This window comes from Tasmannia lanceolata, unplaced genomic scaffold (assembly GCF_043159265.1).
Source record: "Tasmannia lanceolata isolate RefF3 unplaced genomic scaffold, GAP_Taslan_0.1 ptg000029l, whole genome shotgun sequence".
Classification (NCBI taxonomy): Eukaryota; Viridiplantae; Streptophyta; class Magnoliopsida; order Canellales; family Winteraceae; genus Tasmannia; species Tasmannia lanceolata.
Window position 1 is genome coordinate 3,923,007 of NW_027518706.1, and position 23,086 is coordinate 3,946,092.

At 37.4% G+C, this 23,086-nt stretch overlaps 1 protein-coding gene and 1 pseudogene across 1 annotated transcript; one reads left to right on the forward strand and one right to left on the reverse strand.

Moving 5' to 3' along the window:
• The first annotated feature begins 5,798 nt into the window (after nucleotides 1-5,798).
• Nucleotides 5,799-9,854, forward strand: LOC143859438 (putative LRR receptor-like serine/threonine-protein kinase At3g47570 pseudogene; annotated as a pseudogene).
• Nucleotides 9,855-14,884: 5,030 nt separating this feature from the next.
• LOC143859440 (uncharacterized) lies at nucleotides 14,885-15,394 on the reverse strand. Its single transcript, XM_077370149.1, has one exon. It carries the CDS (start codon nucleotides 15,392-15,394, stop codon nucleotides 14,885-14,887), a length of 510 nt encoding a protein of 169 aa, XP_077226264.1.
• Nucleotides 15,395-23,086: the final 7,692 nt, after the last annotated feature.

Sequence of the window (23,086 nt, forward strand, 5' to 3'; positions counted from 1 at the left end):
GGGAGTTTTATTGTCTTTAAGAAAATCAATCAGAATTTCAAATTGAGGTTGCCTATTTGAGACAAAAAAGGAGAGAATGATTCTATGATTTCATTAACATGTTATATCTATGATCTATGACAAAGGATGAAAAATCTAAAGCTCTAATTGTTTGATTTATCATGAACCTCCTATTAGTTTTAAACCTCAATTTGAAAAATATTGTTTTTTGATAGAATTGAATTAAATTTAAATCACTCTAGCACCATCTTTTTGTTGATGAAAAGGGGGAGACAATTTTGATATTTTTCAAACTTAGTTTTGAAAATTATTTGTTTTAAACAGGGGATCTGCTAACCAATTTCGCGGAAAGCCATTTCGCGGCTGGCTTTTGCATGCGAGAACAGCCACATGTTACTTTTTGGTGCATTTTGTTTTATTCATTTAATTCATCTGGGGTGACTCTTCTCACCTGCAAAACCCAGCCGCGAAATGTCTTTCTGCGAAATTGGCTGGCAAATCCCTATAAACAAAGCATAAATTAAGAGGGGCAAATTTTGTTTAAAACAGTCAATGAGGGGGTGCTTAGAAGGGGAAATCATTTTGTGTTTGTGATCATAAAAAGGGAGAGATTTTTAGCCCAAGGGTTCAACTTTGGTCACTCTTAAGTCCTGCTTTGCCGATAACAAAATACAATACGATATTTGATAGAAGTAGTTATACTGATCTTTGAATGTTAATTTCTCTTCAAAGGTCAATTTGAAGCATATTAAAGCATGGATCAAAGCATAAAACTTGGAGCATGAAGAAAGAGTTTGAAGATACATTAATCAGGCATAAAGATTTGTAATACCCAGTCCCACCTAAAAACTGAGCTTAAGGTTTTATTTTTTTAGGAACTAGGAATTTGTGTATTTACCAAACGGGAGCATGGTGCTTATGGCATGTGGCTAATTAAATTGATGGAGTGTCAATATCACAATGTTATAAATTCACTACACTCTTAAAGATTAAGTTTAAGAAGTCCTATAATATATCCTTTTTTATTGGGTGAGAAACGACTAGTGGAGCAACAGTTTACCTGGGTGAAATCCTAACGGATCAGATTTCCGTGGGACATTAATTTCCGTAGGAATTGATATCAGAACCTAATAAAGGGTTGGATTTTACCCTATTAAAGGTATAATAAAAAAAATGAAATACAAGACTGCTGTTGTGGGCCTTGTTATCCTTTTATTTTATGATCTATTTAAGATAAGAAACTCCTTCCATAAATAGTAACGATCACAAAAGATAAGGAAAGAGAGATTGTTTCCTGATTATTAGCATAGGCTAAATATGTTTGGTTTTGAAGGGAGATGGACATGTGAAAGGAGTTTCCCAAAACATGTGGTCTCTTAGTGTGTGTACTTGTTTGATCGGCTAGGAGGGTTGGATTTTACCCAATGTAACTATAACTCTCTTTTATTGGCAAATGGAACTACTCCATATAAAGTAAATAGGGATGCACGTTTGGGGGCATTGGGAGGTCTGTTGGAGATTCAGATGGCTTCATATACCTTAACTTTGTATTGAGAGTTGGAAGTTGAGTTTCCAACAAGTGTTTTGGGTTAGTGAACCGATGGACATGGAGGAAGTGGTAGGCTTTCTCATGGATTGGTTGTTTTGTATTCAGTTTTCAACTCCTAGACATAAGAGCAAAAGAGGAGATGACTTCCAGCTTCGTGTCTGTTACAAGTTGGTCTAACCACTTCGTTTTTGTTTTAGCGTGAGATGCTAGAATCCGTAGTCGAGTTCCGATCCTAGTGCAAATTGAGACCTGCACATGTTGCTTTCTTGTTGGCTGCCCTTATCCAATTTCAGCATATGTGTTGTTCTTAGCCTCTGTCTATTAGCCTCTGTCTACAGATCAAGACCACAACCATAGCAATAAACCTTGATAGGGAGTGGAACTTTTGTAAAAGCCTAAATATGATCTAATTCGATTATGAGTTCTACTGTGAGAGAGGGACCCCTCCTACAAATTGTTGTGAAACTTGGCCGTGCAAGTAGAGATGGAGAGAGAAAGAAAAGACAAGAGGAATGATGTAAATACCCAAAATACGCCCACTAAAATTTTCGTCCCCCCTTGATAAAGATGGGTGTTTTTGTCAGTTAGAATTTGACTCAGATTAGGGCTTTCTAATAAAGCCTATAAATAGATTGCTTTGTGGCTAAAACAAACCCTAAACGGTTGTGCAGCCCTAGAAAGAGAAATTGGAGAAAGAGAAGAAGAAGGCCGAGGAAATCACGTCGAAGCCGCGAATCCAGGTTGATTAATATAGATTAGGAATAAGAGTTTTGGAAGAGAAAAGAAATAAGAACTTTGATTAATATAGATTAGGAATAAGAAACCTCCAGATTGATTTTGAGTTTTCTTGGTTTCGATATTACTCTACGATTCCAACGAACTCAAAGTCGATTGGAAAGAATCTAAATTTAGAAATTTGAGTTTTGGAGATCTGAGTAAGAATCTTTAGCGATTTTTCATAAATCGTGCGTTTAAATTCGGAGCGTGAAATTGTATTAAATAGATTTCTCTCCTCGATACGAGTACAACGAATCTAACCACGCGCGAATCGGAGCTAAAACGAAGAAGTTATGGCATTTTAAATTTTTCGGGACGAATCTGGAATTTTTCCGAAAAACCCAGTCTGCGACCTTCGGACGTCTAAAGAAACCTTAGGACGTCCGAAGAAACCTTAGGACGTCCGAAGAAACCTTCGGACTTCCGAAGGGAGGGCAGTAGAATTGGTCCGAGGCCTTCGGACTTCCAAAGAAACCTTCGGACTTCCGAACTCTGAAAATGTGTAAAACTTAGAAAAATCATAACTTCTTCATCACTTGTCCGTTTTCGACGCTCTTGTACTCTACGGATATGCCTAAAACATCACCTTTCTGTTAAAAATAGTTTCAAGAAGTTTTGAAAACTTTACAATAACAATATCACCAAAATACAAAGAATAGCCATGGAATGGGTTACCTTTTTGGGCCCTTATTTGTTACTTATGCCTTGTTCAGATCAGGATATTGAATTGTAATCCGAATTAAGAAAGGAATCGAGCATCTTTGAGGTACGTAATAATGTACTACTTTGGGTATTATAAACCCTGTTTCCCTTTTGAATCAGTATAGACTTTAGAAATCTGTATTGATACCTTTGAACTTCTGAACTAGCCTTGGTCTACTATGTCTGTTTCTGTTTGGCCTATCTAGTGTTTTATCACTATTATTCTGAACCTTAGAAATAACTGTTATGAATATTTGTTATGAACTTTGAACCATTGAACCTATCAGTTTGAATTCTGAATTCTTAGAACTATTTGAATATCTGATAGGGACACCCGCTTTGTATCTCAATTCTGGAACAGTTTGCATTCAGCAATGGGATCTTCCCTTAAATTCAGTATACCTTTCCATCCTCAGACAGATGGACAATCTGAAATGACTATCCAGATTTTAGAAGATATGCTTAGGGCAAGTGTTATGGATTTGAAAGGATCTTGGGATGATCATCTTCCCTTGATTAAATTTTCCTACAATAACAGTTATCAGGCCAGTATTAAGATGGCACCTTTTGAGGCCCTTTATGGGAGGAGTTGTAGATCACCCATATGCTGGGATGATGTGGGTGAAAAAAAATTCTTAGGCCCGGATTTGGTTCAGCAAGCAGTGGACAAAATCCATTTTATTAGAGAGCATCTTCACACGGCACAAAGCCGGCAGAAGAGCTATGCAGATATCAGAAGGAGAGAATTGGGATTTTAGATCGGAGATAAGGTACTTTTGAAAGTGTCACCCACTAAAGGAGTGATGCGGTTTGGGGTTAGAGGAAAACTCAGCCCAAGATTTGTTGGACCTTATGAAATATTGGAAAAGATTGGAAAAGTGGCTTATCGATTAGCTTTACCACCATCGCTATTTGGAGTACACAATGTGTTTCATATGTCTATGTTACGAAAGTACATTTCGGATCCGAATCATGTGATTGAATTGGAACCTCTGAATCTGAGAGAAGATTTGTCATTTGAAGAACAACCTATTCGTATTGTGGATCGTAAGGACTAAGTTCTCAGGAGAAGAACTCTTCCATATGTGAAAGTTCAGTGGGGGAATCACTCAGAACGCGAAGCCACCTGAGAGTTGGAAGAGAAAATGAAATCAAAATATCCATTTCTGTTTGAGAACTGAGGTACGTGATAAGTAACTTTCGAGGACGAAATTTTTATAAGGAGGGTAGAATGTAAATACCAAAAATACCCCCACTAAAATTTTCGTCCCTCCTTGATAAAGAGGGGCATATTTGTCAGTTAGAATTTGACTCAGATTAGGGTTTTCTAATAAAGCCTATAAATAGATTGTTTTGTGGCTAAAACAAACCCTAAACGGTTGTGCGGCCCTAGAAAGAGAAAGAGAAGAAGAAGGCCGAGGAAATCGCGAATCCGGAGTCGAAGCCGCGAATCCAGGTAAGATCTATGAACCATAAAAGCTTTGGATAATTAGAAACTCTAAATCATGGATTTTAGAAGAGAAAAGAAATAAGAACTTTGATTAATGTGGATTAGGAATAAGAAACCTCCGGATTGATCTTGAGTTTTCTTGGTTTCGATAATACTCTACGATTCCAACGAACTCAAAGTCGATTAGAAAGAATCTGAATTTAAAAATTCGAGTTTTGGAGATCCGAGTAAGAATCTTTAGCGATTTTTCATAAATCGTGCATTTGAATTCGGAGCGTGAAATTGTATTAAATGGATTTATCTAGTCGATACGAGTCCAACGAATCCAACCACACGCGAATCGGAGCTAAATCGAAGAAGTTATGGCATTTTAAAGTTTTCGGGACGAATCTGGAATTTTTCCGAAAAACCCAGTCTGCGACCTTCGGACGTCTAAAGAAACCTTAGGACGTCTGAAGAAACCTTCGGACTTCCGAAGGGAGGCCAGTAGAATTGGTCCGAGGCCTTCGGACTTCCGAACTCTGAAAATGTGTAAAACTTAGAAAAATCATAACTTCTTCATCCCTTGTCCGTTTTCGATGCTCTTGTACTCTACGGATATGCCTAAAACATCACCTTTCTGTTAAAAATAGTTTCAAGAAGTTTTGAAAACTTTACAATAACAATATCACCAAAATACAAAGAATAGCCATGGAATGGGTTACCTTTTTGGGCCCTTATTTGTTACTTATGCCTTGTTCAGATCAGGATATTGAATCGTAATCCGAGTTAAGAAAGGAATCGAGCATCTTTGAGGTACGTAATAACGTACTACTTTGGGTATTATAAACTCTGTTTCCCTTTTGAATCAGTATTGACTTTAGAAATCTGTATTGATACCTTTAAACTTCTGAACTAGCCTTGGTCTACTATGTCTGTTTCTATTTGGCCTATCTAGTGTTTTATCACTATTATTCTAAACCTTAGAAATAACTGTTATGAATATCTGTTCTGAACTTTGAACCATTGAACCTATCAGTTTGAATTCTGAATTCTTAGAACTATTTGAATATGAACCTTGGACACTTTTGAACACTTCTGTGGAGGCTTCGATGATTTCTGGACCCTGCCATATGGGGGTAAAACATTTGGAAACTCTGGACTCACCGAGAGGGTAGTACATGCCCAGTGCTAGCTAATGACAGACGAGGAAAAGCCCATGTTTCAAGAGTAATCATCCTAGTAGTAAGTGCGGTTGTATGTTTGATTTTCTTATTGTGTGTCCCTGCTTCACTTTACTCGATAAGAAAGTCAAGGAAGAAACCATCTTCCCTATCTTCTATGGATGGCCGGCATTTAAAGCTTTCTTATGCAGAGCTCTTTAAGGCAACAGATGGGTTCTCTTCAGCCAATTTGATAGGCACAGGAAGTTATGGATCAGTGTATAAGGGAATCCTCAGTCGCATTGAAAATGTTGTTGCTGTCAAAGTACTCAACCTTCACTTAAGGGGAGCTTCAAAGAGTTTCATAGCTGAATGCAACGCATTGAGAAACATTCGTCATCGAAATCTTGTGAAGATCTTAACTTCTTGTTCAAGCATCGATTTTGGAGGTAATGATTTCAAAGCTCTTGTGCTTGAGTTCATGCCAAATGGGAGTCTAGAGAAGTGGTTGCATTCAAAATTAGATGGGCAACATCAATTAGGAAGTTTAAACTTCATTAAGAGATTAAACATAGCAATTGACATAGCTTCTGCGCTAGATTATCTTCACCATCATTGCCATACACCGGTTGTTCATTGTGATCTAAAGCCAAGCAACATATTTTTGGATGAAGACATGAATGCTCATGTGGGTGATTTTGGGTTGGCCAAGTTTTATCCAAGAATCATTCAGAGCTCATCTGAAGATCAAAGCAGCACAACTGGATTAAAGGGAACTATTGGGTACATTGCTCCAGGTACTAATTTTATCAATTTTCGTCATCCAGTCTATTCTCAATGAGTTTTATAAATTATTTCTCACTTAGTAGGTATATAATGTAGTGCGACAAAGGTTAAATTAGCACCCTTGAACCAAAAACATTACTTGATAGCATTTCTATATTTATTGACAGAGTATACATGAATGTTATTTTACATAAAGTAGTCTTGTACGTGTCATTCTAATAATAGGCAGCCTTTTTCGTACCTATGACCATGAGTTCTATATGCAAAATAGTCGTGTAGAAAATGCTGATCATGTAAATGGTAAAAAAGTTATAATTTGGGAAAAATTTCTCATTATTTTCTAATATTATTAGAAAATAATGAGAAATTTTGTGAATAAATTTCCAAAAATCCCTTGACTAATGTTTCTCAACAAAAAATAACCCTAAGATTTGGGTTATTACTAATATCACTATTAATTGTCTAAAATATTTTTTAACATATCTTACCCTTTGTAAAGCATGGCATATTCTTTTATATGAGCAACTCCATAGTGTTACATTTAGTATGAACTAATCTGTGTTACGTAAAGTAGTAGCATTGTCATATTATAAAATGATTGATTATAAGTTTAATTTTTATTGCCTTATATTTTTTAGGTCTTTAATGTGGCTAACAAAAAAGCTTATGTTGAAACCTCTTTGTGTGGCGTACGACCTACACTTCCTTCTAGACCTCAGTGGAGGATGGTTCCCTCACTCAGAATCCTTGCTTTCTTTCTAGTAAATAGTTGTTTCTATTAATCCCTCGTTAATCATTTCAACTTTTGGTGATTTTTTTCAAAGAACAGTGGTTTGGAAAAAAATGAATTAGGTTCTCCAAAAGAGCTTGACCACATGACAAGCAACACTTTCCTAGCCTGGTTAGATGGTTCTAGACAGAGTCATGTCCGGGAGTTAGGGCTAGGGCTGCAAACGAGCCGAGCCGAACATTGGGGTGTTTGTCCTCGGCTCGCTTAGTTTGAGGCGCTCGGCTTTTGTTCGACTCGTGTTCGTGATGAGCTTTTTTTTTGGGCTCGTGTCCGGCTCGCCAAAATTCAACAAAGCTCGAGCTCGGCTCGTTTAGTAAACGAATGAGCCCAAGCCGAGCTTTTAATGAGCCGAGCCGAGCCAGGCTTGAGCTTGGTTGGGTTCGGGTTCAGCTCGTTTAGTAAACACATCAAATAAATACCATTATATATATATATAACGAACATAATCGGAGCTTTAAAGCTCGGCTCGGCTTTATGAACCGCGCCTAAAAAGTTTACGAGCTTGTCCAAGCCGAACTATACAGAGCTCGAGTTGGGCTCGTTTATTTGACGAGCCTAATTTTTGGGCTCGGGTTCGGCTCGTTTAGTAAACAAATGAGCCCGAGCCGAGCTTTTAATGAGCCGAACCCAAACATGTTCGTGATCCAGCTCGGTTCGTTTGCAGCCCTACTTAGGGCCCATAATCCCTACGTGGCGATCCTAGAGTAATAAGTGGTTCATTACCTCATTCCTTCTAGGATTGGCTTACCCCTCGCATGTCTCTCAAAATGCACCACTCTTCATGGAGGCAGTGCATGTGCCTAATCCAAGGATTTTTTGGCAAACCTCGGAAGACAAAAGAGGGAGGAATAGGTAGAATAATTATATAAAGTATCTTTAGGCAATTGAACGGTGATTTTAGTAAGGCTACTTATATCCACACTATCATCCTTTAATGTCAGCTTGTTTTTATTGTTTAACTAGCTATCAAAAGTTGTTACAATTCCAAAAAAAAAACTCTCAGTAGCCCATTAAAAAGTGTAAAACAATGTGAGTCTTCCTCATTATGAAACATGGTCATGCGGATAATTGTAGCCTTTTGGTAACTATCCTAAATTCCTTTTGCCAATTATTCTAAATTTAAGGTTTTTGATAAATATAAGTCAAGGAGGTTTCTAATAATTACTAATAATAAATACGAGACTTTTGGATTAATATTGTTACTGAAATAGAGTTTCCTTTGGAAAGGAAGGTAAAATTATGCCATTTCCCTTTTCGAGACACGTTTGGTTGGCTTGCCCTATTCATTCTGCTTCCTTGTGTTTAATTGATTTTTCAACAATTGCCTTTTAAGTTGCCTCTCACAAGTCAACGTGAAAGTGAAATTAAAGATGATATTTGAAACAATTTTTTGTTTGTACTTAGAAAATGACATCATTTCACTTTCCATCTACTTCTACTAATTTTTTACCTTATAAGTAGTATGAAGTTTAATTTGATCTACTTTTGTAGGGCTTTTGCATGTATAGTCGCTGGTTGGTTTCAGATGAAAAAATCACGTCTAGAAATTATCTTGGTCCAAAATTGGCTAGCTGTTTTGAGGATTACATAGGGGAATGATATTCATCACTCACATGACTTGATTGGCCAAAACCCATGTCATATGGATTCTTCTAAATGGGTGAAGTACCCAAGTGGGACATGTCTCAAATTGCAGGAGTCTCTAAGACAGTTCTAGATCTCTTTTATCTGTTTTCTGTTTTTTCTAGATGCTACTGCGACAACTTTATAATTATCGCACATTTTTAATTTTACACATCCTATTAATAATTTTCTTAAAAAGAAATAAAACATTATATCTACTTAATTCTTTAATTTTGTTACTGGTTAATATAATATTATTATGTGAAAAAATAAAATTTGAGAATTGATTAAAATATTTTGGCGATCTACAGATCATTGTTTTTTATGTTTACTAAATCTGACATTACATACCCATGTCAGATTCTGACACTCGTACCTATACTAATGCAACATAGGACATAACTTCTATGTTTTATTTCATTGTGCAAAATCGTTTCTTTTGTGTTTCTCTAAAAATTCTAGACTCTTTCCATGCAACTTAGGTTTCTAAAGGTGAAGAAATCATTCATTTATCTATCATCTCTTTGATAAAATTTTCACCTTTTTTTCAAAATCAAACCCCATATTTACTTTTAGTTTCTAACTATTATCTTATATCCTTTATGACAACAAAAAGTGTAAAAGATGTGTGGAATTGCAGAATATGGGGCAGGTGGTCATGTGTCTACAGCCGGAGATGTGTATAGCTATGGGATTCTTTTATTGGAGATATTCACTGGAAAGCGCCCCACAGATGACATGTTTAACGATGGCCTAAGTCTACACAAATTTGTCCAGTTGTCTTTCCCTGATCGAGTGATGGAGACTCTGGATCCATTAATTCTTTTAGATGATGATGAAGAAAGAGCTACAAACGCTGCTGAGAATTACAATGATAAGGTACGTTGTTTGCAAGGGTGTTTGGTTTCTTTAGTGAGGATTGGAGTAGTATGTTCTGCAGAATCTCTGAGAGAACGATTAGAGATGGGAGGCATTGTAAAGGAAATGTGTTCTATTAGAAACATATATCTTGGTGCTGGGATCCACAGAGAATGATGAAATTCACTGCTACATCCGCTTTTGTTTCCAACTGGACAAAGATTACTATCTTACATTTGGTTTCTTCTATGTGTTTGTAATTTAATGTTATATTAGATGCGATGTGGTTAGTGGTGCCACAGGTAGTACTTTTTTCTCTTATCTATAAAAAATTATTATCAAATCTTGAATGTGAAGGTTTCCATTGCAATACATTGATCATTCCATCATGAATTACAAATGACATCACAAAGGATCTTTTGATCCTATGGGAGATTTATGGATGATGATTACTAGGCAATTAATTAAATCATGGTAGCTATGAACCATGTTGAAAATTATAGATAAGTTTGTGGAAGAAGGCTTTGTTCTTCACATTCAGTCTTGGAGTAACCCTCTCTCCAAGTCTGTGTAGAGTGAGATGGCCATGGATTTTCTAAAATTTGATGAGAAGCCTTGAGCTTCTCACCATGACGATGAGCTTCTCAAATTTGAGGAGAAAGCCTCTCTCCTATCTTTTTCTCCTCTTAATTCTCCTTTGAAATTGATGAATGTGTTTCTTCACATTCAGTCTTGGTGACCCCCTGATTTTTTCCATTATTGAACTCATCACACGCAAACCAATTAATTACGAGGAATAAGGGGCGTTTTATAAAACCCGTTTTAGAAAGAACAAAGTCTGGAACTATTCTCTTAAAAGACCAGTGAAGAACACCCTGTTTTAGGAAGGGTGAAAATGTTACAACACCACCTTCTCTACTCTACTCTAACCACATGAAAATAAGAAAAAACTTTTCAAATCCAATCCATTGTGGGGTGATTAATTGAGATTTGAGATTTGAGATTTGAGATTTGAGGTCGGTGGGTTCTCTGTCAAACTATAAGATAAGTAAAAACAAACAGTAGGTAACAAAAGACAAAAGCCAATTATAGTTTGTTTTGCCTCACTCTCCCACTTCCATTTCCATTTACATGATAGTATTTTGATGAAAACCAAAGCTCTTCAATTGGAGTTTGAAACCATGTCCACATGACACTGTTTTTTAGGTGTAATTCGATATTCAAATCCTTATCAGGAATCCTAAGGAACTTACCTCCTTAAGCCAGAAGCTGCGTCCTTCCATGCCTTCCATTTCTTTGAGGATGAGCTTTCTTAATTTATGTGTATCAATAGCCATCCTCAAAAGCATGTTTGGAGCCATTGCAATGACAGAGGCCAAAGCAAATTTTTCTTTTTTCCGTGTGATTGCACCCCAATTTTCCTAGCATTACTCCCTTCTATTTGTCTCTTCCTGATGTTGATGGCATTTATATGTGAAAGAGTAGAAATGTAATGATTTTGAAGAAATTTATCATAACATTCCTTAGATTTTATTAGTTTGTTAAAAAAATGTTATGAGTGTTTTCATGAATAATATACAAGAGACATTTTCTATTTATTTCTCTCCTCCTTTAGTGGATCCTAGTGCTTATCTTCTTATTACATACCAGTCACAAACTATACGTTCAATCCGTTGCATTAGTTGGTATCAGAGCGATGATTAACCTAGTGTAAGGGTAAACCGAGACAGAGATACAACTTTAAAAATGATTACCAAGGAGAAGCTCTTTTGGGGGCCAAGTTTTGCATAAATCACATTACAAATGACATGTTTTCACTATCTTGTATAAGATACTGAAATTAGGTATAATTTATTTGGATAATCAAATTCGATTGACGTATTGATTATTGCATAACAACTCTTTGCTGCCCCTTGGAGTAAATTCCTAGCTCTGTCCCTGCTTGAAATTATAGGGGTGATTATGAAGGTGGGAGTGAAGAATGGAGGCAGGGGAGGATTTCAAAAGGTTGTTTGAAGGTTAAAGAAAGGTGGTTAAAGGTGAATTAAAAAACAAGAAGTGGACGTTCATGGGTTGCAATGATCAAGTAGGGTAAAGCGAATTCTTGTTAAGGAATTCAAAAAAGTGGTGGTTGAGGTGTAGCAAACGATCAAGAAGGAGCATACCCATGACTAAGAGAGTGGAGCTTACTAGATGCACATGGTTTACGGGTGATTGCACGCATTCGTAGGAAATAGTCTCGCCCTAAAAATTAGGGGTGGGGATACCCTATGTCATTAAAAAAAGATAAAGAAGGCTAAGAGAGGTGGTCGGCTGAAAGTATAAGAGGGTCTCGGTGAAAGTGTAAGGAAGAGGAATAGTGTGGCGGTTGGGTATAAAGATGGAAGTAAGGAAAGGTTTCTAGTGGGTTATATTCAGCTACATAAACAAGGTGGATGGGTGGTTAACTGGGTGAAAGCAAAGGCTTGTTTAGACTGAGGCTGAATCGATTAAAATTCTAGGTCTCTTATTGTGAAGGGGTGGCCATTCTCAGAGTGTAATCGTTGAGGATTCCGGGTGTAATTGGTTGGTGTTGGGATTGGGGCCGTGGAAAAAAAACACTTTAACTTTATATTGTGGGTTGGCGGTTTATGAGGCTGCTTCGCAACGGGCCGGTTTTGGAATTGTCTTCGACGCAGTCCAAAAAATTAGGAACAAATTTTGAGGATATATATTATGGAAGTTTCACAAACGTGAAAATTGGAAACCAAATCATGAGAAATAAGGTATATTTTAGCAGCAACATCCATAAAGTTAGTAGTTGGAAATATGAAAGATTTGGATATGGGAAAGTTTCTATTTACACTGAGTGTTATTTTTTATATATTTAGCTATTTTTATATATTTACACTGAGTGTTATTTTGTAGCTAGCCTTTCCTATTTGGTAGCTATCTCTTAGTATTAAAGAATCTTAGAAAATGTGAGAAGAGAGATGGATGATGATGGTTTTTGGTGGTGAAAATAATATTCGCATCTTTGTGTTTTGGCTAGACATAGCATACGTGAGATTTCTTACGTCTTTTGTATACTTGTTCTCTTCTGGTACAAATACGGCGAATCCAAGCAACAATGAAGAAAGAATGAGAAGAGAATATAGGTTCGACCCACACAGGTACACCATAAAGATGCTCACACTATGCTTATGGCCGGAGTTCATAATATGAATTGTGGTAGGAGTTTACAGTGTCTGTGGCATGAGTTCACAGAATAAGTTGATCTTGATAATAATTCCTGACAATTTTGTTTTTGAAAATCTTATTATGAGTACTTTGATACGGGGCACATGCAATCAAAATAATTAGGTCTATCTATTTGTACTGGGTATGAGTGGAATTTGATTTAAATTTTTTTTAAGGCCAAGTGAGAGATTGTTAGTTGTGTTACCTTTAAAATCTCTTCATTCCTATTGGTTGTTGTTGTTTGATACTATCTTTAATTTCTTATCGTTTTATCTTATCCCACTTGATAAAAACAAACAACAAATAAAGAAATTTTGATCATATCTTCATTCTACATGTCTAATGAGAGAGATTTAGAGTGAACCTAAATTATAAACGGAGGATCACCCCTTGGCATTGTCATTGTGATATCTCACGATCCGCACATTGGATTTTCCATTTTGGCCAAGGTGTATGACCCAAGGTTACCTGAGCGGGAAGCGAGAGCGGGAAGTGGTAAACGGCGAGCGAAGGCTCTCATGAAGGTGGGAAGCGGGAAGCGGGAAGGGCCGGAGAATTTTTTTTCAATAGTTAAATATTTAAAAAAATTTAGAAAATAAAAAATTACTAAAAAATATAAGAAATAATTATATGAAGCAAATATTTTAAAAAATACGTTTTATTAAAAAATTCAACATTTACTTAAAGGAAAATCACTATTAGCAACTGTGTTGACCAGTGCCTGACAAGAAGAAAAAATTTTAGAAACCAAATTATGAGATTTATTTTACCGGACTTTTGATACCTAACAATGTTTGGACATGATAGAATTTATGAATTTTTAAAATTGGAAAAATACCCCATCGTTTGGGAGTTAAGATTTTGACCCGACCCTTTTTTCGAATTTTATACTAGAACTGGAAAGTTGACTTTTTATCCTTTTAGATTTGGGTCTTGAAACTATTTTTAATAGATTCAAATGGGGGTAATTCCCTTATTTGCGTGTAAATCTTAAGTACTTAAATGACTTTACATGTAAATACTAAGAAGAGGAAACAAAGAGGACTAGTAGGAGACAAGGAGGGAGATAGGAAACGCACTTCCCATAGAGTGGGATACGAATTTCCTATAGAATAGGAATCGAATTTCCCATAGAGTGGGAGTCGCGTTTCCCACATTTACATAACGGGATTCCCAAAAATCGAGGAATTGAGAAGATTCCCGTTTCCCAATCGATTTTCGGGGAATTGAGATTCCCCATTCCTAGTAGAGATTCCTAATTCCTTGGTATGACTATGACCTCCTCAAGGTGGGTTTTAATTTTATTTATTTATTTATCTTTTATATTATTTAAAATTCAATATGTTTATCATATTCGCATGAGAGAGAGACAGGGAGACAGAGAGCTTAAGGCCCCTTTTGGATTGCAAAAAAAGAATCAAAGGAAATGATATCAACACTCGCATGTTTTAATAAGAGACGCTCAAGTCTACTGTCGTTTAGCATTTAAAGGGCTGTCAGAAGTATATTACAGTTTTCAAAATGCCCTTTCAAGCCCTTTAAATGCTAAGGGACAAGAGACTTGAGTGCCTCTTATTAAAACATGTGAGTGTTGATATCATTTCCTTTTTTTATAAAAGCGTAAATTTTAAATGTTAGATACGAAAGATCTAAGCTTTTTTTTAACCCAGAACAGATTGCGGCCCCGGGGAGGACCTCAAATATTGTATAGTATTTGCAAAATTACTAGAGGAGGGCTAATCGCCTAGCTCTAAATCTGAACCCAAAAGGGTGAAAAAAAAACGCATTCCCTATATACCGTCCACCACCTAGGTCATCCACATCCTCAGATTTGGAAGTCCTAAGGCATCACATCTTGTAGCCCCACGGGCCATAGTTGGCATTTCTTACCAGCCCTGAAAAACTCGGTTCGATTTAGTAATGGCGGCTTCATTTGCGAGTGCATCCGCAACTTTATTGCCTTCTCTAAATTGGTGTTGATGGGAGGGTCAAAGTTGATCCACGAGTAGCATCATTTCCAACCAGTAAGAGGAGATGAACCACGGGTGGCTCTTTTTCTTTGAAATGAGATCCATCAACACCTTGCTATCCGATTCTACCACGAGGTTCACTATTCCGAAAGCTTTGCATAGCCTAAGACCGTCCAAGAGGGCCCTCGCTTCTATCACCATGTTGGTGGATGTCCCATAGAAATAGACGAAGGCAATGATAACCTTTGCTTTAGAGTCACGCATGACTCCTCCGCCTCCTGATTCTCCTGGGTTTTCCTTTGCCGCCCCGTCGATGTTATGCTTAATATGACCACACACAGGTCTTTCCCACAAAATCCAGCTTTCCCTGCTAATTTTTTTATGCCGAACGTCAATCTTCAATTCCTCTAAAGCAAGCCGGTCTAGCATGCTGATTTCTTTCGAGAACTTTTGGCTAGTTCTCACTGCTCTTAAATCGCTCACAACTTTCTCTATTACCCAGTTTATGTTGTTGATCTTGCCTTCCATTCTTCTCAACCAGCGTTCCTTCCATATGTGCTAAGAGATAAGCAGGGCTGACATTCCAAGGAGGAAACTTGCCTGAGATTTCCTTACTCGTCCAATGGCCATCTAATCTTTAATTCGGCTTCTCACTAGTTGCAGGGGTAGGAGTTGTACTGCCCAGAGACGAACAAACAAGTCCCATATACTGCTTGTTAACTCACCATTCCCTAGAAGGTGGTTTACAATTTCTTCTTTGGAGGAGGAGGAGCAGTTGCACTTTAAAGCCATCTGTATCTGGAAATCTTTGATTATGTTATCTGTCGGGATCGCATTGTTGAAGAGTTTCCAAGCAAAACAGCCCACCTTAGTGGGAGTATGGTCCCATATTCCATGCGACCAGTCTACATTTTCACCTCTGCTTCTGCTTACTTCCCATGCTGATTTGGTGCTGAAATTCCCTGGAGGCATTTTAGACAAGATTAATTTGTCTTCTACTTGGTTGATAGCTAGGTGAATGCTGTCCAGAATGGATTGCCATCCGTCAAGTAAGAATTGCACTATCGATTCCTTGACCCATCCTCCTTCACGGTTGACCAAATCACTAATTTTGCATTTTAAATCCAAACCTTCTGCTCTAATCGAATATTCCACTATCGACTTTTTCCCTATCCATACATTTGTCTAGAAACACATTTCTCCTTTCCCAATAGACCACATCGCGTTTTCCTACCACAGGCATTTTGTGGCCAGGATGTTTCTCCATTGTTTTGATGATGCTGCATTTGGTTCCACAGAGTTGAGGTGCTGACCCCTACAGTACGTAGATCTCAAGAATGAGCTCTATAACCCTTGATTTTGGTGGAACCTATGGAGGAACTTCATAGAGAAAGTAACGCACAAATCAACCATTGCTTTTGTACCTAAAGAGTAAAGCCCTTCATCTTTGGGCTTACATAGTTGATTCCAAGCGACCCAGTGGTTCCTTACCCCAAAATCTGATTTACGCCACCAGAAGTTTGCCATTAGGCTGTCAATGCGTTGAAGGACTTTCTTCGGGGGGCTCATAGCTGACAGAATGAAGATGGGCATGCTTGCTAGAACATGGTTGATTAGTACTAGCTTTCCCCTTGCAGAAAACATTTTTCCTCCCCAACCTTCTATCTTCTTCCAGACTTTATCAACCGAACCATCAAAGTAGCATGCTTATTAAACTTTGTTATTTATTAAGCTTAAAACAACAACACTACCTTGCACACAAGAGTTTTCAACTCATATTGTTACCAATTGTTGATGGAAGGGCTAACTTGCACAAAGCCCAGGTAGAGACAATTGTATCAGCCTGTCTAATTTTGGATAAATCTGAGATTCAATTCAACAGAGCAATATATGTTATTTTATGTCATGTTACAACTATCTCAATCATCGAGGTGGAACACATGTAAACTGATAATCTATGATATTGGTCACGAAAAGAGTTGAATTGTCATTGGACAAAACTCACATTAATTTAACAACCCTATTTTCTTGAACATAGGGTTGTTAAATTGTACTTAGTGTGCTATTGCAGACGAGGTCGATGCCATGGTAGAGATATGGCGATGAAGGATTCTATTGGCTGCGTTGATAACTTTTGCGATATAATAAACAAACAAGATATAATACACCAATACAGAACAATGAAAAATCAGCTTTAAAAATGAAGAACCTGACAAGTTCAATTGGATTAGTATAGCAAATTAAGATTCAAGATGCAAATGATTTGACGAGATGGATGAACTGATCTATATAGAGAATGAACTGATCTTTTGTAAATTTGAGTGACTTTTGGGTTGGTTTTGTACTTAAAAGGTAAAGGGCATGGGTATTAAATACACATAAAAGGATGTGCTTCTCTAAAGCTCTAAGGAGAAGGGTATGGGTTGTAAATCATTAGAAAAGTGATGGTCCCACTACTTGCTAATATAAAAAGAAGAACAAAGGTAAAATTGATGCCAGGTCAGCATTTTATTCAAAATTCCTTAGAAATCCTCACAAACATCGACTCCCGTCCAAAATTGTAAAAGGAAAAATTAAGTTGTGAGAGAAATTAAAGAATAGGGGGCTGAGATGGACATATGATGCCACATCAGCATGGGAAGCCACACTGGCATTGCATTTGGTCAATACAATTGTTAAAGATAGACACTGGATAGGAGGCAGCACATAACAGGGCACATGGCATTGCCTCGCAACTGGGTAAAGAGTGGTTCTCCAAGCACATTTGTTGTTGTGCTGAGATGACACCTGTCAACGTGAAAAAAAAAACCCGAAGAGATTAGTGACAAATGCAGCGGTATACACTAGTTTTAAATTTCGGTTTTCGGAGGTAATTTCAGTCCTCACCGAAACCGAAATTTTAGCTGAAATCCCGAAATTCTGTAGAAGCGCTCGAAATGCCTTTTTCTTGGGCCGAAATTTCGGCTGAAATTTTGTAACGGAATAAAAACTTAATATTTTATCAAGAAATTCACCAAAATTTCTGAAATTTCGACCGAAAATTGGTAAATTTTGGATAAAACAGTTTCGGTCCTCACCGAAGTCTGAAATTTCGGATTTTGGCCGAAATTTAAAACCTTGTACACTATCAAGAACCTGTTTGGATTTCAGGAATTGTCTGGAAATGTTTGGAAAGGAAAAATAATTTTAAAAGTTCGTTTTTTATACACTAAAAAAGATTACTTGAACCAACCTTATTCAATTTTAAGGAAAAATAATGCCTTCAATTTATGATAATATCCCTCTAAACAAACCACAATTATATAATTTTCCTCTAAATCATTACCAAGAAAAAAATTTCCGTCAGAAATGTTTTTCTTGCAATCCAAACAGAAATCTCAAAACTTTGATTGATTAGATAGAGAAGGGATAAAAGTGGGCCCACAATTTTATTCATGTTCTACAGTCTTTTCATACAAAATCATTTTCCAAAAAAAAAAGCTTGTAAAATAATATCCATGGCAATTCCCAGCTCCTTGAAATATAGTAAAATATAAACAAGTAGATTTTCCAAAAGAAAAAAACAAATAGAAAAGATAAATTTTACCAAACGAAAGTGTGAGCAGAAGGCCCAACATCAAGAGAGGAGCAGAGGATTTCATCTTGGCTTGAGATGAGTTGATAACACATACACCGTATAGCTGAGAATTTCGATTTTGTCGATATCTTTTGAGATTACATATAAAATCTACCTAGCGGTCCATGTCAATAGAAATAGAAATAGAAATCTCAGATATACAATAGATTTACAAAATCTCATATGTGGTGGTGTTGCGTCAAAATTGGGCTGCCTATAGTGTAATGACACATGGACACGGTATAGGCCCACAGAAACATGAAGCACCCTTTTAGCCCAAGTGGCAACCCAAGAAGGGGGTGAATTGGGTTTAAGAAATTGCTGGTCTTTTAAAAGATTAATTAAAATTAAAACCTAGAACAATAACAATTAGAGGAATGATATAATGAAGGGCGCCCTTGCAAAAATCAGCTTCAAGGGCGCCCTTATTGGCTGATTTATGCAAAGTGTGGCGCCAAAAAAAAGTGAATTGGGCCTAAAAAAGTGGAAACCGTGTTGAGTTTGCATAAATCAACCAATAAGGGCGCCCTTGAAGTGGATTTTTGCAAGGGCGCCCTTCATTCTATCATTGCTCTAACAATTAAGCACTAGGAAATAAAATCAAGATGCAAATAGAGAGAGAGAGAGTGCAATGAGATTTTATAGTATTTCAGCACGAACCAACCTACATCCACTCCACGAATATTCCCTTTGTGGCTTCCGCTAGGCTAGCTTCTTACGGGTGGAATCAAAACCATAAACAAACTCTGTATCCCCAAAAGCTCCGCCTATAATTTGAATCCATGCCTTGTCCACTATTCTGAGCTTTATCCCAACGCTCGTCTTCATAGGGTTGCCAAGGTACCCTCCGTCGTAGTACAAATCTGGAAAATAAGTTGCCTTCACAAAGGATAATACAACAATAACCTCACTACAAGTTTCTTTCAACTGATTTATAGGTGAATCATACTCTAATCCCTCAAATAATATCCAATTAGAACCACAAAAGGTTTAAAATCTAAGAAACGACTCTCTCGGACGACTTCTCAGTCGACCAAACTAGCTGCAACGGCTAGTTTTTTTAAAAACTATTTCGAGAAATCTCAGTCGACTGGGGTATCTAGGTTGACCTCTAGGAGTTGGTAGACCTAAACTGGCATTTTGTTATGCTTGAATTTTTCCCAGTTTTGGGCTGGTTGACCTAGAGGGGACCGGTCGACCGGGGAAGAGATTTTCCCAATTTTAATTTTTAAAACCATTTGATAATTTTACAAACTTTTGGGCATGGTTTTAACTTCATTTTAAAAGTATTTTGGGAATGTTTTGAGAGTGACTTGATTGAAAAAAACCAAAAGAGATGCACAATCTAAGTAAAATCTCACTTCTCTTTGTCTTGGCCTTCAATGATCTTCCAATTGAACTTGACTTGCTTAGGATACTTGAATTTGAGCTCCTCCTTGAGAGTACCTCTAAGGGATGATGATTCCAATATGTTCCAGCTCCTTTGACATGTGTATGGTTCGTCCTCAAGCTTTTGGCCATAGTGTGTGGTGTAGTGCTAGATTGGATCAACCATTGAAAAAACTATCTAAAGCACAACACTCCAAGACAACTCATTAGTCTATAAAACTTAATCAATTTGAGTTTGATAAGCATCAAAACAAGGTGATTAGTTGAACCCTTGGGAACCATTGGGCTAATACTAATTGATCAACTTGTCATTGGAATCAATAAAACAAGATTTATAAGTTTTCCAAGGTTGAACCATTAGGCTGACGGAAAAGCCATTTCAGGTAAATGTTAATATGGTCGAAGCCAGATTTTACCAGTTAGCAATCGGTTTTCTAAAACTCAAAATCAATCTTCTTGGAAGGCCTATTGAGGCCATTACATTTAATCGTGCTGACGAAGCCATCCGCTCGGCCACCTAGAGGAACAAGCTCAGCTCATGAGGCCGAAAGACTAGCTAGATGCCGTTTAAAGAATGACAGGAGCAGGTATGCAGGGATGTCCAACGGAGGTTATTGGCATTCAACCTCAGACGAGTAATTTATGATCACATTCCGGCTTATTGGGCCGAATGCATAATGGAGGACGAACTATATCTTGAAACCATTCATTTCGGGGACTTACAACTTGCACAAACTAAAATTGAGGACACCAAGGTTGAAACTCAGGAACCCTTACTTGAAATTAATTAGGGGACCGAGACCGATAAGCGACCTATTTTTATAAGCGAGTTGCTGGATTTAGAATACCGGAAAAAACTTGTGAAATTACTGAAGTAATACGAGGATTGTTTTGACTGGGATTATCATGAGATTCCCGTCCTAAATAGGGAGTTGGTTGAACACCGACTTCCCATGAAGGATGGTTTCAGACCCTACCACCAACCAGCGCGGATGATGTCGCCTGAGGTCACTGTGAAGGTCAAAGAGGAGGTGATGAGGCTCCTGAAGGCTGAGTTCATCAAAACAACCATGTATACTGATTGGTTATCAAATATAGTTCCTGTAGTTTAGAAAAATGGAAAACTTAGATTTCCAAAATTTAAATATGACAACCCCAAAGGACGAATATCACATGCTTGTAACGAATATGCTGGTCGACGTTGCATTAGGCTATGAGATATTGTCCTTTATGATAGTTGTTTGGTCTATAACCAAATTTTTATAGCTGAAGATGACATCTCGAAAACAATATTCAAATGTCCCGGATCAATTGGCACCTGTGAATGGGCAGTGATGCCATTTGGTTTAAAGAATCCTAGGGCCACTTATCAATTGGCCATGAAAATCATCTTTCACGATGATCGGTGATATTCTGGAAGCCTATATCCATGATGTGGTCGTTAAGACAAGGGAAATACAAAACCATTTGACCGATTTAAAAAGGGCCTCTGATTTGTGGGTTTTTATTTGATTTGTGACTGTATAATCTATTATTTTTCAAAAAAGAACAGCGGGCTCGTTCGTTCACTTGCTCATGAACTCGCTGCTTCGCCAAAAGCGACTAGTCGCCTCCTTTCCTCCACCGAAAGATGCTTAGCCAGAAGCCCTTACTATGTTTAGGGGGGAGGGGGGCTGGGAAGGCCGACGGCTACATGATGGGGAAGTTGTCGTTGAAGCTTTGCCCCTTGCTTTACAGAGATTGTTATGAACTGACTAAATGACTAGATTCTCCCAGAACGCTAGCAAAGCTATTAGTATGAGTTCCCTTCAATCAATAAGAACGAACGCCGCCCCATATGATGATCTAAATCGTCCATTTGTCGGGCTAGGACCTAAATAAGTCATGCCCCAAAAATCACTTCCATAAGATGTTTTTAACCATCCGATCTATAGAAGTTTTCATAATGAGCAGTCCCTTTGCAGATTGGACAGTTAGGATCATCCTATGGAAATGAATTCTGGAGCAAGTTGTGACCCAACAAATGGACGGCCTAGATCATCCTATGAAATGACTCTTTTTGGAAAAAATAATGGACTATACAGCCACACACCATATAAATATCCATTAAATATAGTTTTTACATGGTTTGTGGCCATATAGTCCAGTATTTTCCAAAAGTACTGTATGGGTCACACCATATGATGATCCAAACCATCCATTTGCCAAGCCAAGCATAAATAAGTTACGCCCAAAAATCATTTCCATACGATGATCCTAACCCTCCGACCTATATAAGTTTTCATCATGGGCAGTCTCTCTGTAGATAAGAGGGCCAGGATCATCCTATGGAAATGAATTTCAGGGAACGTTGTGGACCAACAAATGGACAGCTTGGATCATCCTATAGCAGAGGCATGTTTACTTATGTTTTCTCATATGAATCTCGTCTCCAGCTATTGGGGATCCCATTTCCATACCAACTCAAGATGTGCTTGTTGGACTCTATGTATTAACGATCGGAAATCATCGAGGTATTTGTGCAAATCAATATAATCCATGGAATTGCAGAAACTATCAAAATGAAACAGTTTACGAGTATAATAATAACTATAAGCATACAAAAGAAAAAGAACCTTAGATACTGATTCCTATATCGAAAAAGTGTATGCTCCTATTTTATTTCTTGCCATCTTCTTTTATATCTATTGGAGGACCAGTATTTGGTCCAATCAGAAATGATTCTATCACTGATGTATCTGCAATTCAATATGGATGGATATATCCCACATATAGGTGTTTCTATGGAATGGGTCGTACAGTTTTGTTTTTTAAATACTGGACTATATCTGCACACACCATATAAATTTCCATCAGATGAATTTTTAATACGGCGTGTGAACGTATTGTCCAGTATCTTTCAAAAAGGTTCAGGTCAACACCATATGATGCTCCAAACCATCTAAGTCATGCCCCAGAACAAATTTCCATAAGAAGATCCTAACCCTCCGATCTATATAAATTTTGATAATGGGCAGTCTCTTTCTAGACCAGAGGATTAATTAGGATCATCTTATGGAAATGATTTTTGGGGCACATTGTAGCCAAACAAATGGACGTCTTGGATCATCCTATGGAATGGGTCATACAGTTTTGTTTTGAAAAATACTGGACTATATGGGCACACACCATATAAAATCTCCATAGAATGAAGTTTTTATTTGGTACGTGAACGT

What these genes read in the sequence shown, in the direction of transcription:
- LOC143859440 (XM_077370149.1), bottom strand. Translation starts at nt 15,394, where the DNA reads ATGGAAGGCAAGATCAACAACATAAACTGGGTAATAGAGAAAGTTGTG.